The sequence below is a fragment of the Elephas maximus genome, chromosome 2 (genome assembly GCF_024166365.1).
Source record: "Elephas maximus indicus isolate mEleMax1 chromosome 2, mEleMax1 primary haplotype, whole genome shotgun sequence".
Taxonomy (NCBI): Eukaryota; Metazoa; Chordata; class Mammalia; order Proboscidea; family Elephantidae; genus Elephas; species Elephas maximus.
Genome location: NC_064820.1, coordinates 124,738,154 through 124,755,003, shown reverse-complemented (window position 1 = coordinate 124,755,003; position 16,850 = coordinate 124,738,154). Strand labels below are relative to the sequence as shown.

Genomic DNA, 16,850 nt, shown 5'->3' with positions numbered 1-16,850 from the left:
TTTCCAAGATGCCACCCATACTTGGAAGAAGCCAGGTTGAAATTCCATTCAAGTCAAACTTTCTTGATATTACTTTATCTTTCCCCTAGGAGGACTGCGCTAAAGCAAATTCGGACACCCGTGGCCTCTTCCTTCTATGCAAAGTAAAAAGCCAGCAGCAACCCAAACTGATAAGATTAATCTAAAGAGCAAATTATGGTGTAATTTCCTATGCCGAAACTGTGTAGTAAATTAAAAAAAAAAAAAAAAAAAGTTTCATTTTCCTATTGGTCTGATTTCACAGGAACATTTTACCTGTTTCTGTGAGGCATTTTTTTTCTCCTGGAAGAGAGGTTCTGATTGGCCCCAAAAGACTGACAATCTGGTGTAACGAAAATTTCCAATGTAAACTCATTTTCCCTTGGTTTCAGCAACTTTAAATCTATATATAGAGATATCTTTGTCAGAATTGCATTGTTAGCTTCTCCTGGTAAACTAATTGTCTCACATTGCCACTGCAAATAGAGATCTATTAATGGGTCTCACCTCTCAACTGATTCCAACTCTGTTGTGCCTACTAGTATGTACCAGCAACTTCATCCACGGCCAAACATGTGGTAATATCTTAAGAGAGATCATCAAAACTTTGAACTTCCTCACAGAGAAAAAGGTGAGTAAGCTATCTGGCACCATCCCTCCAGATGTTCTGGCAGTGAGCTTTGGTGATGTTGTGGGTATTTCTTAGGCTATGAGAAGAATGTAATGAATGTAGAGAAGTTTGTAGCTGGTGGTTGATGCCAGGGCAGGGAGCATAGCTGAGAATTCTCTCCCCTGGTGCTTTGTTTCAGAGGGATTGTAGGAAATGTTCTCAGTCTGGGAGGGGTGGGGGTGAGAGACGCCCACCTAGGACTAACTCTGTCTTTTGCTCTCTCATTCCTGTGCCAAGCATGCGTGCACCGAGTTGACTGTAGCAGACGCCTTTGCTGCCCCGAAGGTAAGAAGCCATGGTATGGTTTAGAAGATGGGTGATTTGGGAGAATAGAGCCATCCAGTTGAACAAGAAACTTCTGTAATGGAAAACGAGAAGGCCCAAATGAACTGTAAGGTTTTAAATGTTTTCAAAGAATGAGAATTCTGATCTTTAATCTCAAGCATGTTTTTATGTTTCTGGTTTCACTTGCTTTAGAAGATGTGTAATAGAAATCTTGGATTTTGTGATCCTAATTCAGATTCTGGTCAAGGGAAAGCTATGTCACGTTTTACCCAGCCCCTGGTAGTACCCAGAACACAGAAGGCACTCAATGAATGCTTGTTGAAGGAGAGAATTTTTCTGGCCCATATGTTTCTGAAAACCCAAATCTCTCACAAAAACAGATATTGAGATTACAGGTTGAGGGAGCTTTCATTTTGTCTAAGAGACTTCCTATGGAACGGAACAGCTATCGCCAGAGCCCCTCCTTTCCTGCAGCGGGTCACCTAGAGCCCGCTGGGCTCCGGGGCCGCTGTCCAGAGACTCTAACTTGCTCTGTCCTGCCCAGCTCCTCCCAGTCTACTCCAGGCCTGTCCTGTTGGACCAACTGGCCCTGACACATCCCTGCTAATGGCTGCTCCGGCATCTCGCCTTTCCACCCCCCCGCGCCATCTCACCCCCGCCCCTCTATCTGTAGTGGGAGGAGATAGATTTGACAGCTGATAGTGCATTTTCTCTGACAAACACATGACTACAGCCATATCAATAGCTTTGTGCTCTTCAGTTCCTGTTTTCATGGAAACACACGACTGAGAATGAAAGCCCCAAAGCCTCAATTTACCAGTGGTCCCCTAACCACCTGCTTTCCACCTGTACTACAGGGGATGACTTGGCAGGGTCACCTGGCTATAGAACAGAGCCCCTACTCCTTGCTGAGGAAAATGGTTCTTCAGCCCTTTATCTGGACAATCTCATTTCATTAAGGATTATTTCAAGATATGAAGGATAAAATTATATGTATGTATGTATGTGTATGTATGTCTATAGAGGAAACCCTGGGTGCATAGTGGTTAAGTGCTATGGCTGCTAACCAAAGAGTCAGCAGTTTGAATCCACCAGGCGCTCCCTGGAAACTCTATGCGACGGTACTACTCTGTCCTATAGGGTCGCTATGAGTCAGAATCGACTCGATGGCAACGGGTTTGGTTTTTTACATATGTCCCTGGGAGGCGCAAACAGTTTGAGCTCATCTACAAACCTAAAGGTTGGTAGTTCAAACCCACCCAGTGGCACTGCGGAAAAAAGGCCTGGTGACCTGCTTCCATAAAGATTACAGCCAAGAAAACCCCATAGAGCAGTTCTACTCTGTAACACATGGGTTTGCCATGAGTCAAAATCAATCGATGACAATGGGTACATATATGTACATAATTGTATATATGTACATAATTTGTGTATACATGTGTATATGTATACATGTGTATGTGTATACACACACACACACACACACACACGTGCACACACAGGTCCTTCCAACTCAGATTGTACCTTCTAGAAGCTGAGTTCACATGCACTGTGCTCTGGTTTCTCCAGAAGGGGAGCTGCACTGTTGAGAGGGCTCTACCAAAGCCAAGGGAAGGGGCCATCTAGCTCACTGGTTAGGACTGGCCCAGAGGATGTGCCCAGGGTCTGGAAGTAAGACAGCCTGTGGTTTTAGCTCCTTTCTGCCATTTACTTGCTGTGTGGCCTTTGACAAGTCTCCACAGCTCTTTGTGCCTTGGTTTCCACATCTGAAGATGTGAAAGTGATTTTGAAGGTTGGTTGGAATCCAATGCTTGAGTTAGTAGAAAGTGTTATTTCAAGATGATATAACCCTTGATTAAAGGCAAAGATTGGGTGTAACGGAACAGTGATTTTAAGGAGGGGGCTGGTGGTTTGAGATGATCAAGCCCTGCAGGATGATAACTTCAAGCCCGGGGGCTATCCCCGGTCTGGGCCGTCTCTAGACGAGCCCCCCCACCCCCACACCATGCTCACTGCTTCCCTTGGTCCTTGGCTCCACTGTCACTGGGTCCTCACATGCCCCCCTCACCACACGCGTAGGCCTCTCCTAGAACAAGCCCGCACCGCCTTCCTTCACTCTTACTGCCTCCTACGCTTTCCCCCAAACTGCTGCCACACCTCCTGAATTAACAATCTCACTCTTCTTTTATTTTCCTTCAAAGACTGAGCACTGCTTATTTATCTAGTAAGATATTTCAGAACAAGGAAAGATTGTTTATTAAAAATTGCACAGGTGGTATGTGGGAGGAAAAGCCAAACAAAGAGGCAGCTTAACATCTAGGCTCCAAGGCAAAGTTTCAGAAAAGTCTCACTAGGCTGTGATGGAAAAATAAGCAAAGGGGTTCTCCTTTTGGACCTCACAGCTGTCTATACAGCAGAGCGGGTGCACACCTACGTCTGATACCCAGGTAGCGTCGGCCTTCAGTTTGTCCTCATCACCTCCACTCTCCTGCAAAGCCTGGAGAGGCTGGTGCTTTAGATGAGGTTTCTCAACTCCCAGAGCCCAGAGAGATACCGGCACCGTTTGTAAAGTTTCAAAGAGAAATTTCCAACTAGGGACCAAGAGTGACTCTCAGCCAGTTTGATAAGTGCCTATCCTTCCAAAGGCTCTGCCCACCGGCCACCAAGCCCCAAAGGGTAAAGAGAGACAAGCTTTTGTGGTCTGAGGCTCTGGTCCTTTAGCCTGGTTCTAGATCTTCCTGAAAAAGAAAAAAAATTAAAGTAGGAACTGTACTGTTAGAATTTAGTCTGAAGAAATAAGAGATGAACACAAAGATTTACACATGAGATTATTCACTGCAGCATTATTTACAGGAGAAAAAACCTGGGCAACACTAGGGGGCTGACTAGGTCAACTGTGGCACCCACATACAGTGGGTTTCTATGTGGCCCGCAATCCGATGTTCTGGAAAACTATGACTGACTTAAGAAAATGCTTGTAGTATATGTGTAGCACAGTCACAAAACATTATCTATAATGGGTCCTTATTTTGAAAAAAAAAAAAAAAAAGATGTATTAAAAAACCTGGGACTATATTTACCAAAATATTAACAGCATTTATCTCTGAGCGATAGGATAATGCATGAATTCCTCTTTGTTGAATATATATTATTTTTATACTAAACATACATTACCTTTATAATCAGGAAAAAGAAAAAAAAGTTATGTAGCTGTAGAACTTTAAAGCCGCTGAACAGAGCTTCTCATATGCATCCCCCAGGCTCTAGTTACTGCACGTTCTGACCCAGCGTATCTGGGGAGGAGCCTGAGATGCCACATTTCTAACAAGCTCCCAGGGGGTACCCATGCTGCTGGGCCATAGGCCACACTTTGAGTAGCAAGGGACTAGAGCGTGCTGTGCCATGCCGTAGCTGAGGCTAGAGAGAGCTTTCTCCATCGGAGCTGGATGAGGCTTACTTTCAGACCACTCTCCAGGCTCTGTGTCTTTGTCTTCAAAGGTACGTGGAAAATGAGAGCACACATCACGCCTGGTTCAGACTGAGACAATCCTTCTCCCATGTTCCCTAGCAGGAGCTGTTTCCCCACTTGTACATCCCCCCTTCCAAGGCCCAGCATACCCCGGAAAAGCCCATGTGGCCAGACCCACATCAGAACTGCCAGCATTCCAAGGAGATCTTGATCCTCCAACATTTGAGGCCAGTGGCCCCTTATCAAAGCCCTGTCCAAGGTCCATCCAGCTCACCGGCTCCCTCTCCCAGAGGCCTCCTTTGATCTCTACAGGCCAGATTCTGGAGCATCCTGCCCCAATCTGTGCACTTTAGCTTTGTAGGGAAATGCTTTCTCTCCTCAAAGGACCATGAGCTTCTACAGGCATTTCTATCTCCCATGGTGGGTTAATTGGAGAGTGAATGCTGCCTGAAGCAGTAGCGTCCAGGGCAAAGGATGGCATTTATTTATTCACGAGCATGAATGATCTCAGGGAAATCTGGATTTTAAAGCTTTCAGGCATGACAGAGAGCAGAATCAGACCAAGAGCACATGTGGGCACCTTCCACAGGAAGAACAGCACGGAAACGGACATGGGCTGTGGAGACAGATGGTTTGGTATTTAAAGCCCCACTATGCCACTTACCTAGTTGGGTGCCTTTATTCAGGTACCTTAAGTTTGCATCTGTTTCCTCACTTGTAGAATAAGGATTAAAAAAAAAAAAAATCCTACTGTACATGGCTATTGGCAGGTCTGAAGGAGACACGCACGTAAAACACCTACAACGGAGCTTGGTCTTTACTGAGTATATACTGCATAACTGTTAGTGCCCTTCACTCCTGCCATCCCTAATCTGCTCTGCTTCTAAATCCTGGACAAACACACTCCTGCTTTATCTAAAATTTCTTACTGGTAAAGGGGAGAGAGAACTCTTGCTTCTTTGTTCAAAATTAAGTCTAAGGTAGCTGAAGGTCCTTTCAGCAAAACCCTGTAAAGAGAAAAGAAACTGGGAGGTTCTGAGGAGACAGTTGCTGCATGTGTAGGTAATTGGGAGAGGCTCTTCACAGAATGGACAGCTGCCTTCATTCATGAGGCTGGAATACTTGAATACCTGATCCGTAGTTGAGCAAACTTGCCTTCTCTAACTGTCCACTTGGAAAGAAGAAATCAGAAGGAAAAATCCCTCTCCCATGATCATAATAGAACTCACACATGGCTATCTGTGACATTTCTCTTTCTAGAACACAACCGAGAAAGAAACCTTCTGCAGAGCTACTACTGTGCTTTGGCAGGTCTCTAAACGCCACGAATGCTTTACCAAATACCTGAGAGGACTCAGTAGAAGCCTCAGCAGCATGACAAACCTGGTAAGCTATATTATGCTGACAACTTAGCTCCTGATTCTCGACAACCATGCTTCTAACTGTTCTTCCTTATTAGTTATTTTGTCCTAGATTAATTAACCCATTCATTCACTCATTCAACAAATATTTGTTGAGGCTCTACTAAGTGCCAGGTGCTGTTTTAGGCACTGGCAATAAGACAAGGAGGCAGAGTCCCAGATCTCATGGAATGTTCTAGTGAAAGAGTTGCAGAAACAAATAAGCATGTACTATGATGTCCAGTATGATAAGTGCTATGAAGAAAAATATAATAAACATAGGGGACATGGAAGAGGGAGTCTGATTTAGGCATTAGTGACATCATCTGAGTAGATATCTGAATTAAGTGAGGGAGCCGACTATGTGACCAACTGGAGGAAGAACATTCCACGCAGAGGGAACAGTTGTACAAAGGCCCTAAGGTAGAAATATGCTTCATGTGTTCAAAGATCAGGAAGGCCAGTGTGGCTGGATTGGAGCAAGGAAGGGGGAGTTTAGGAGGAGGTTGGATCACACAGGGTCTTTGGATTCTGTCCCATATATGGTGGGAAGCACCTGAAGGGTTTGATCACTCTGACTACTGTGGGTAAATAGTGGTAAGTATAGAAGCAAATGGCCTGTTGGTGAAGCTCTACTAGTAATCTGGATTAGAGATGATGGTGGCTTGGGTAAGGGTGGGGGGCAGTGGAGGTGGTTGGATTTGGGTTAGAGCCAGATGGACTTGCTGACAGTTGAGGTGTCAGAAAAAGAGAAGAGCAAGAGGTAACCTTTTAGTTCTTGGCCTGAGCCCCTTGGGGGGATGGCTGGCACTGTTTACAGAGACAAGGAAGACTAGGGGCAAACCAGGGCTAGAGGCTGAGTGGAAGATCAGGAGTTCAATTTTGTACATAGTAAATTTGAGGTGCTTACTAGATAGCCAAGTAGAAATGTTGAGAACATGGTTGAAAAAGTTTGGAGTTTAGCGAAGAAGTCAGACCTTGTGATATAAAATGGAGATTCCTTGGATGCGATTAAAAGTCACAGGACTGAATGAAATAGAGAAAAGAAGAGATTCAAGGACTGATCCCTGAGGCATTCTAACATACAGAGGTCAGAAAGAGGAAGGGGATTCAGCAAAGGAGACTGAGACGAAGTAGTCAGCAAAGCAGGAGACCATCCAACTGTGTGTGGTGTCCTAGAAGCCAAGTGAAGAAACTCTTTTAAGAAGGAGAGAGTGATGAACTGTATCCAGTGTACTGAAAGGTCAAGTAAGTTGAAGACTGAAGACAGCCACTGAATTTGGCAAGATGGAGGGCCATTGGTGATGCTAACATACATGGCCTCAGTGGAGAGGCCGGGGTGGAAGTCTGATTGGAGTGGGCTCAATAGAGAATGGGGACAAGGAGTGAAAAAGAAGTGACAATTAATATAGAAAACTCTTTTGAGGTGTTTTGTTATAAGGTTGCAAAGCAATGGAACAATACCTAAAGGGCAAGTATGGAGTGAGGGAAATTTCTTCGAAGTTCTTTCGGAATGTTAATCTATCAACAGAAATGACGGAGTAGAGTAGAGTAGAGAGAAATGATGGTATAGGAGACAGGGAGAATAATTACAGGGGCAAAAGTCCTTGTGGGAAACAGTAACCCAAAGCAAAAACCAAACCCACTGCCACCGAGTCAACTGCGACTCATAGCAACATTATAGGACAGAGTAGAACTTCCCCATAGAGTTTCCAAGGAGCACCTGGCAGATTTGACTGCCAACCTCTTGGTTAGCAGCCGTAATACTTAACCACTACACCACCAGGGTTAAGTGGGAAAGAGTAGATGTTATTTAATACCAAGTGGAGAAACTTGCCTTAGATAGTATCGTCATTCATCCCCTCCTGGGTCTGTTGCCTTAGTTATAAAATAAGGTAGTAGAATGAAGAGCCGACAAACACACATTCTGTCTTTTAGCCTTCTCAATTATAAAGTAGGTACCGTTATCCCCATTTTACAAAGAAGGAAACTGAAGCTTTTATAAATTAAGTGGTTGGTCCTAAGCAATGCAATTAAACAATAGTAAAGATGAGATTCAAACTGCAATAGCGGCCTGAAGTCCTGCCATGCTGTAGTGTCTACTGGGCAGGAGGGCCAGGTGGTTGAATCTCTCCCTCTCAGCAGTCCAGGTGGCCAGGCAGAAGGCCCAGAATGGCAGTGGCTGGGTCTGAGCCTCCATCTTCATGTTACTCCCCCTGAGCAGCACCTAGCTGCGACACACCTCTCCAGTGACTGTGGCACCCCCTGATTGCAGACAGTTAGTGGTAGTATGGTAACCATTTCTAGGAGTGTAAGTACCTGAAAACATGCAAATCCTGCTAGTGTAGGGGCAGAATCAGACTCCCAATCAAGCTAGGCTGGAAACCCTGATGTGATAATTTTCCAGTGGTAAGTGCCAGAGTAGGCTTGATTCAAGTAGACAGTTGGTGACAGCAAGACTGAAATGCTTACCAATGCAAGCTAATAATACATTTCTTTTGTAGGATTACTGTCCTGTGAATGAAGACAGGACGACTACATTGAAAGACTTCTTGGAAAGGCTAAAGACGATCATGAAGGAGAAATATTCAAAGTGTGGAAGATGAATATTTTAATTTATGAATTTTAATAGCTTTATTTTTTTAATATTTATATATTTATAACTCATCATAAAATAAAGTATATGTAGAATTACGATGGTGTCACATCACTTTGATGGCATTGGTTATATTTACTTGACAAATGAAGTTATGGTTTGTAGTTTTTGGAGAAACCAATTTAATTTACTGACAGATTACAATTGGTGAGGGCTTCTGAGGAGCAAAAAAGGAGAGCCCAATTCCCTCTTGAGAAGCCCTCTCTCTAATTAAGGACACAATGCATGAAATGATTAAATAACATAAGGTCGCATGTGATGTAAACAGTAAGTAAGAGAACTTGCAGAATGGGTCCATAAGTCCTGCCGACTACCATGTATTTCTAAAGCCAAAAGGTTATCTAATGGGTACTTAGAACACTCTTCTGCAATGGCACAAGGGCTGTTACACTGAGTCTGCAGAAAACAAATGTAATCCTAGTACATTATGTAGCTCTTTGGTGAACAATATTTGCAGTCATTATATAATAATGTAAAACCTGTTGATTCTCAAGTTCTAAGACAAAGACAGAAACCAAAAGACAAACCATAAAGGACTAATTATAGCTATGGAGCCTAAGTGGCACAGTGACTAAAGCGCTCAGCTGCGAACCAAAAGATCGGTGGCTCAAACCCACCAGCCGCTCCGCAGAAGAAAGATGCGGCAGTCTACTTCCGTAAAGATTACAGCCTTGGAAACCCCATGGGGCAGTTCTACTCTATCCTATAGGGTCACTATGAGTCGGATTACAGAACAGACTATAAATGCTATCAACCTGACAATATTAAAGATATGGCAAAAAATGGTTGGGAGGTAAGAGCAGAAGTAAAGAAGGAGAGGCAGGCCATGAATATCCTCACTTACACGGCCAGGTTAGCTAAGCAATACTGTCTAAGGTTGATGCAGCAAGAACCAGAGACTTAAGTATTTATTTAAAACTGCAAGAGTAATAGAAAAGTTAAAAACAATTTACTACACAAAGTTTGAAAGGGGTAGTATAAATGAGCCACATCCTCATTTTTCGATAGGGAAATCAACAACTAACACCTTAAGGTGATACATAAATGAAAAAAATAGTTGGTAAGAGTGGTTTTGAGTTGATGATTGCTGTAGCTGGCGATGGGAATGTGGGGGTTTATATTACTCTGCTTTTTAAAATGTCTGAAAGTAATAAAAAGTAAATGAAACTCAAAAAATAAGAAAAACAATACTAATTAAGTGTGAATCAAGAAATCTTTCAAATGATGATGGTAACCACTGGAAAAACAACAAAAGGTGGTTTGCTGTGAGAATGAGACTTGGAATCAGGAGGGGTGAAGCAGTTCAGGAGGCAGATGGCTTTCTATTACACGGCTGTGTGTGTGTTTTGCCAAGTGTTTAAATAATAAAATGTTTTTCATTATTAAAGAAGAGTTATGAACAACTGCCTCCTCTGCCATGAGACAAGAACTGGATGGTACCCAGCTACCATTACTGAACATTTTTATCAAAGCTTCTACAGACGAATCATGATCAAAAGGGGGAAATACAGAACAGAATTCCAAATTCTCATAGAGTCTAGACTTTCTGGAGCCTGAAACTATTGCCCTGAGATAATCCTTAAACCTTAAACCAAAAATATTCCCTGAAGTCTTCTTAAAACCAAACAATAGTTTAGTTTAACTAGGAAAGAATGTCTACCTTAAGCACTGTGCTTTTTTAAGAACTACCTGCATGGGAGCAAACTAACAACAGCAACTCAAAAGATTAGATGGAAACCTTAGAAGGCAGTGAGTTTATGTTAACGGGGGAGGAACAATTCAGAAGAGGGTGAGAATGGTTTCACAGCTTGAAGAATATAATCAATGTCACTGAACGTACATGTGGAAACTGTTGAATTGATTGATTTATGCTGTGCTATGTATATTCTCAACAACAGCAAAATAAATAAAGTTAAAAAAATGAAAAAAAACTGAAGAACTAAAATAAAAAAGAGAAAATAACAATTGTGGCAAGGATGTGGAAAAATTGGAATCCCCATATATTGCTGGTGGAATTGTAAAACAGTGCAGACATCTTGGAAGATAGTTTGGCAGCTCCTCAAAAGGTTAAACTTAGTTACCATATGACCCAGCAATTCTACTCTAGATGTATACTCAAAAGAACTGAAAATATATGCCCACATAAAAATCTCTACGTGAATGTTCAAGGCAGCATTATTCATAATAGTCAAAAAGCAGAAGCAACCCAAATGTCCACAACAGATAAATGGATAAACAAAACGTGGTGTTATACATACAGTGGACCATTGTTCAGCAAGTAAAAACAAACGAAGTACTGATACATGCCATGACATGGATGAACCTTGAAAATACTGTGCTAAGTTAAAGAAATCAGACACTAAGTGCCATATATTACATGATTCCATTTATATAAAACATCCAGAATAGGCAAATTTTTAGACACAAAGTAAACCAGTGGTTTTCAGGGGCCAGGAGCAAGAAGGAATGGGGAGTGACTGCTGATAGGTTGGGGGATTCTGTCTCAATCATCCAGTGCTGCCATAACAGAAATGCCACAAGTGGATGGCTTTAACAAAGAGAAATTTATTCTCTCACTGTCTAGTAGGCTACAAGCCAAATTCAGGGTGTCAGCTCCAGAGGAAGGCTTTCTCTGTCAGGTCTGGAGAAAGGTCCTTGTCAACAGTCTCCCCTTGGTCTGGGAGCATCTCAGCACACGAACCTCAGGTCCGAAGAACGCACTCTGCTCCTACCCCTGCTTTCTTGGTGGTATGAGGTTCCCAACTCTCTGCTTGCTTCCCTTTTATCTCTTTCAAGATAAAAGGTGATGTGGGCCACAACTTAGGGAAACTCCCTTTACACTGGATCAAAGTAAAAAAAAAAAAGGTTTTTTTTTTTAAGTAAGGATGTTACAATTCCACCCTAATCCTCTTTAACATAAAATTACAATCACAAAATGGAGGACAGTCACACAATACTGGGAATCATGTCTCAGCCAAATTGATACACATTTTTGGGGGGACATAATTCCATCCATGACAGTTTCTTTTGGGGTGATGAGAATGTTCTGAAATTAAATAGTGGTGATTGATGGTTCTGCAACTGTGTGAATATACTAAAAACTACTGAATTATATACTTTAAAAGAATGAATGTCATAGTATGTAAGGGATCCCTCGTTTTATTGCACTTGGCTTTATTGTGCTTCACAGATATTGAAGGTTTGTAGCAACCCTTTGTGGAGTAAGTCTACAAACAGCATGTGCTCACTTCATGTCTCTGCATCACATTTTGGTAATTCCCGCAATATTTCAAACTTTCTCATTATTATTGTATGCGTTATGTTGATCTGTGATCAGCAATCTTTGATATTACTATTGTAATCGTTCTGGGGCACCACGAATCGTGCCCACATAAGATGGTGTGTGTTCTGACTGCTCCACTAATCAGCCATTCCCCCATCTCTCTCCCTCTCCTCAGGCTTCCCTATTCCCTGAGACACGACAATACTGAACTTAGGCCAATTAATAACCTTACAATGGCCTCTAAGTGTTCAAGCGAAAGGAAGAGTCCTACATCTATCACTTTAAATCAAAAGTTAGAAATGATTAAGCTTGGTAAGGAAGGTATGTTGAAAACTGAGATAGGGCAAAAGCAAGGCGTCTTGCACCAAACAGCCAAGTTGTGAATGCAAAGGAAAAGTTCTTGAAGGAAATTAAGTGTTTCTTCAGCGAACACACGAATAATAAAGTGAAACAGCCTGATTGCTGATACGGAGAAAGTTTTAGTGGTCTGGATAGAAGATTAAGTCAGCCACAACATTCCCTTAGGCCAAAGCCTAATCCAGAGCAAGGCCCTAACTCTCTTCATGTCTATGAAGACTGAGAGAGAGGAGGAAGTTGCAGACGAAAAGTTTGAAGCTAGCAGAGGTCGTTTCATGACGGTTAAGGAAAGAAGCCGTCTCCATAACATAAAAGTGCAACGTGAAGCTGCAAGTACTGATGTAGGGAAAAAAAAAAAAAAAAATTTTTTTTTTTTTAAGCTGCAGCAAATTATCCAGAAGATTCAGCTGATTAATGAAGGTGGATACACTAAATAACAGATCTTCAATGTAGACAAAACAGCTTTATGTTGGGGGAGGATGTCATCTAGGACTTTCATAGCTAGAGAGAAGAAGTCAACACCTGGCTTCAAAGGACAGGCTGCCTCTCTGGTTAGGGGCTAATGCAGGTGGTGACTTTAAGCTGAAGCCAGAGCTCATTTACCATTCTGAAAATCCTAGGGCCTCTAACAATTAGGCTCTATCTACTGTCTTTGCTCTATAAATGGAACAACAAAGTCTGGATGACAGCACATCTGTTTACAACATGGTTTACTGAATATTTTAAGCCAACTGCTAATAACTGCTGTTCAGAAAAAAAGATTCAAAATATTACTGCTCATCGATAATGTACCTGGTCACCCGAGAGCTCTAACGGAGATGTACCAGGAGATTACTGTTTTCATGCCTGCTGACGCAAAGCCCATTCTGCAGCCCATGGGTCAAGGAGCAATTTCAACTTTCAAGTCTTGTCATTTAAGCAATACATTTCATAAGGCCATAGGTGCCATAGGTAGTGATTCCTCTGATGGATCTGGGCAATGTAAATTGAAAACCTTCTGGAAAGGATTCATCATTCTAGATGCCGTTGAGAACATTCATGATTCATGGGAGGAGTTCAAAATATCGACATTAACAGGAGTTTGGAAGAAGTTGATTTCAATCTCATGGATGATTTTGGGGGGTTCAAGGCTTCAGTAGAGAAAGCAACTGCAGATGTGGTGGAAATAGCTAGAGAACTAGAATTAGAAGTGCAGCCTGAAGATGTGACTGAATTGCTGAAATCTCATGATAAAAGTTTAACAAATGACAAGTTGCTTCTTATGGATGAGCAGAGAAAATGGTTTTTCTTGAGACAGAATCTACTCCTGGTGAAGAGCTGAAACACAGGTCAAAGGCTGTAACATTGAAGACAGTGAGAGGCCCGGATGCAGCCCAGCAGCAGAGCTGGTGGCAGAGCCAAGAGAAGCCTGTCCTCAGGGGCCAAGAGGTGGCCTGAGAGGCCAAGAGGAGCTGAGACAGATGTCCTGCACTGGAAGAGACTTTGCCTACATGCTTCCTGATCCTGAGCTGTAGCCCATCAATCCTGATCCCAAGTTGCACCCTGTTCCTTAATAAACCACTTAACTGTAAGTACAGTTCATGAGTTCTGTGAGACGTTGCAGCCAACTGCAGAACCCAAACGGGGGAAGGAAGAATGCTGAAGGGAGGGAAAGGGGCCAGTGTCAGAGATGGAGTGGTATGGCAGCTTGGTGAATGTGGAGATCTGGGGTATATTTGACATCTGCCTCATAGGAATTGGCTTTCTGCTGATTCTTATATTTCGAGTTATTTGTACACCAAGTGTCAAGTCATCAAAATCTGCCTTTTGAAGACATGTTCTCTGAAAAAAGATGAACCTAGTAATAGTGATTGAGCATTCTCTTTTCACCCTGCCTTATACATATGTGACAAAAATTAATACTAATACTAAAATTACCCCAGAATATATAACAGTTTTTTAATCCTTCCAAAATAAGGGAACAAATCAAAAGCTCAAAGTCTCACCCCAACCACAGCCAGTTTCACCCTGCCCACATAAAATACCAGTGTGCCAAGGGCAAATAACTAAGAGTCATGGAGCCTTCTGAGGCCAATCTGAGACTGACATTGAAATTTTAATTCCCTTTCTTCTTTGAGACTCATCTGTACTCAATAGCTATTGTGAACTGTCATCTGCCACAGGATATGAACTGTGGGCTACAGCGTGTGCATGAGTCCAGGACGGTAAAGGCAAGGCTGTCACAAGGTGAGATTTAGAACAGCCGTGGAAAGGAGGTATACAGGCCTCAGGCAGGTCTGTCACAAGATAAGTTTGGAGGGTCAAGATGCAATTCCTCTGTACTCACAGACAGGTGGTCTGGGCTCTGGATGAAGACAAAAAAGCCTTTGAATTTATCACAGCGGTGAGAACATGAATTGAGGAGGCCATACATAAAGAGTGAAAGAAGAAAATTTAGGACAAGCAAGAATTGAGATGCTTGCCACTGAAGGAAGGGCAACTAAAAAGGTAGTCCTGAGTATGTTCATCTAGGACACTTAGCCAAAGCCTGGGCTTGCTTCCTGGGAAATGCCGTGTGTCTGTGCATGGAACGTGTGACACTGACAGCAAAGCCACTGAAGCTGAACCCCTCCTCCCTGCTATCAGCTACCTCCACCTTTGGCCAATGATAGATTATATCTCCAACTGGCATCTAAATAAAATAAAACAACAACAAACCTGTTGCCATTGGGCACTGAGTTGATTCTGACTTATAACAACCCTATAGGACAGAGTAGAACTGCCCCATAGGGTTTCCAAGGAGCAGCTGGTGGATTCTAACTGCTGACCTTTTGGCTAGCAGCCCATCTCTTAACCACCAGGGCTCCCACTGGCATCTAGAAGGTAATAAATATTTAATAAATGAACGAGAGAAAAGAAAATGTCTGGCTCAAATCTATGTATGCCTGTGTTTTACTGAAACATTCTCTGGACATAGTTAGAAATGCTAGCCTCTGATGAAAATGCAACAGGGGCTCTCTCATAGCTAGTGACCTGTGCATGCCACTAGGCCTGCCCTTACACTCCTCCACATCACCTCAGTGGGGCTCTCAGGGTGCCAAATCACCTGAGGATGGGAAATCTCAGAGGCAGTGTATGACGCAGTTTTTTTTTAGTAATTTTTATTGTGCTTTAAGTGAAAGTTTACAAATCACCAGTCTCTCACACAAAAACTTATATACACCTTGCTACACACTCCCAATTACTCTCCCCCTAATAAGACAGCCCGCTCTCTCCCTCCACTCTATCTTTTCATGTCCATTTTGCCAGCTTCTAACCCCCTCCACCCTCTCATCTCCCCTCCAGGCAGGAGATGCCAACATAGTCTCAAGTGTCCACCTGTTCCACGAGGCTCACTCCTTACCAGCATCCCTCTCCAACCCATTGTCCAGTCCAATCCATGTCTGAAGAGTTGGCTTCAGGAATGGTTCCTGTCCTGGGCCAACAGAAGGTCTGGGGGCCATGACCACTGGGGTCCTTCTAGTCTCAGTCAGACCATTAAGTCTGGTCTTTTTATGAGAATTTGGGACAACACACTGCTTTTTATGGAGCAAGATAAGCTGCTCAGCTCTACCAGCGTCCACCAAGGGCAAGAGAGGCACTTTCTCTAGACTTGGGGCTGATTTGTTCGTTCAAGTTCCAGGCCCAGGTGGAGTACTAGAGAGGCAGGGCCAAGATGACAGAGTAGTCAGACACTTCCGGTGGTCCCTCTTATAATAAAGACCCCAAAAAACAAGTGAATCGATTGTATATGACAATCTAGGAGCCCTAAACATCAAAGGCAAAGTTGAGGAATCGGGTTGAGTGGCAGGGAGAGTAAAGGATGGTTCAGAAGCAGGGAGGAGCTGCCAAACCTGACCCGGTAGGAACCAGCACCCTGTAGGTGGGACCTGCTGGCACAAGTGTGGTAAGACAAGCAGTGGCATTTGGGACATGTTTTCTACATCGGGAGAGGCCAAGCAGTGGAGAGTTCACTCACGCCCCCCCAAAAAACCCGTTGCTGTCAAGTCAATTCCAACTCATAGTGACCCTATAGGACAGAGTATAACTGCCCCATAGAGTTCCCAAGGAGTGCCTGGTAGAGTCGAACTGCTGACCTTTTGGTTAGCAGCCATAGCACTTAACCACTACGCCACCAGAGTTTCTCAGAATCAGCAAAAAGTGGCGCTCTCGGCAAAAGATAAGTACTTGCGTCTAATCTACTGGGCAGACCAAAAAATACCTCTTTGGAAAAAACTCTCTCCCATTTAACTGACCTCTCTCTGATCTGCACCGAGTCCTGAGTCGGCTTCAGTGATAGCCACTTTCCCTGGGCTGGATGTAGGGCCTGTCATGTGCCCTGAGCCATCCTCCCAGCCTTGGAGAAGGAACAAATTAACAGGGGGAAAAAAATAATCTGCCGGCTCCCCTAAGCTGGGAACTCAAGGCAGAAACAGCTCCTTTGCCTAGACACAGGCATAAGCAGTCCACAGACTTTGAATGCCTTTCACTCCTGCAGAGACCTGTGTGGGCCCATTTCGACAGCACAGGCCCTCATTAGCAGAGTACAACAGGATATATACCTGAAGTCTAACTTCAACTGTTTCAGCTATATGGTGCACAGGCAGGTTCGTGATGTTTTACACCATTCTGCTTATTAAGCAGGGTCCTCACCTATCCACATCAGGAGCCTGAGGACTGGTTGCTTCACCCAC

The 16,850-nt window shown here is 43.3% G+C and overlaps 1 protein-coding gene across 1 annotated transcript; it reads left to right on the top strand.

Annotated features, from left to right (window-relative positions):
• The first annotated feature begins 514 nt into the window (after nt 1-514).
• On the top strand, nt 515-8,448 carry IL4 (interleukin 4). The gene is made up of 4 exons (XM_049868205.1): nt 515-649; nt 926-973; nt 5,703-5,828; nt 8,347-8,448. Exons 1-4 carry the CDS (start codon nt 515-517, stop codon nt 8,446-8,448), a joined length of 411 nt encoding a protein of 136 aa, XP_049724162.1.
• Nucleotides 8,449-16,850: the final 8,402 nt, after the last annotated feature.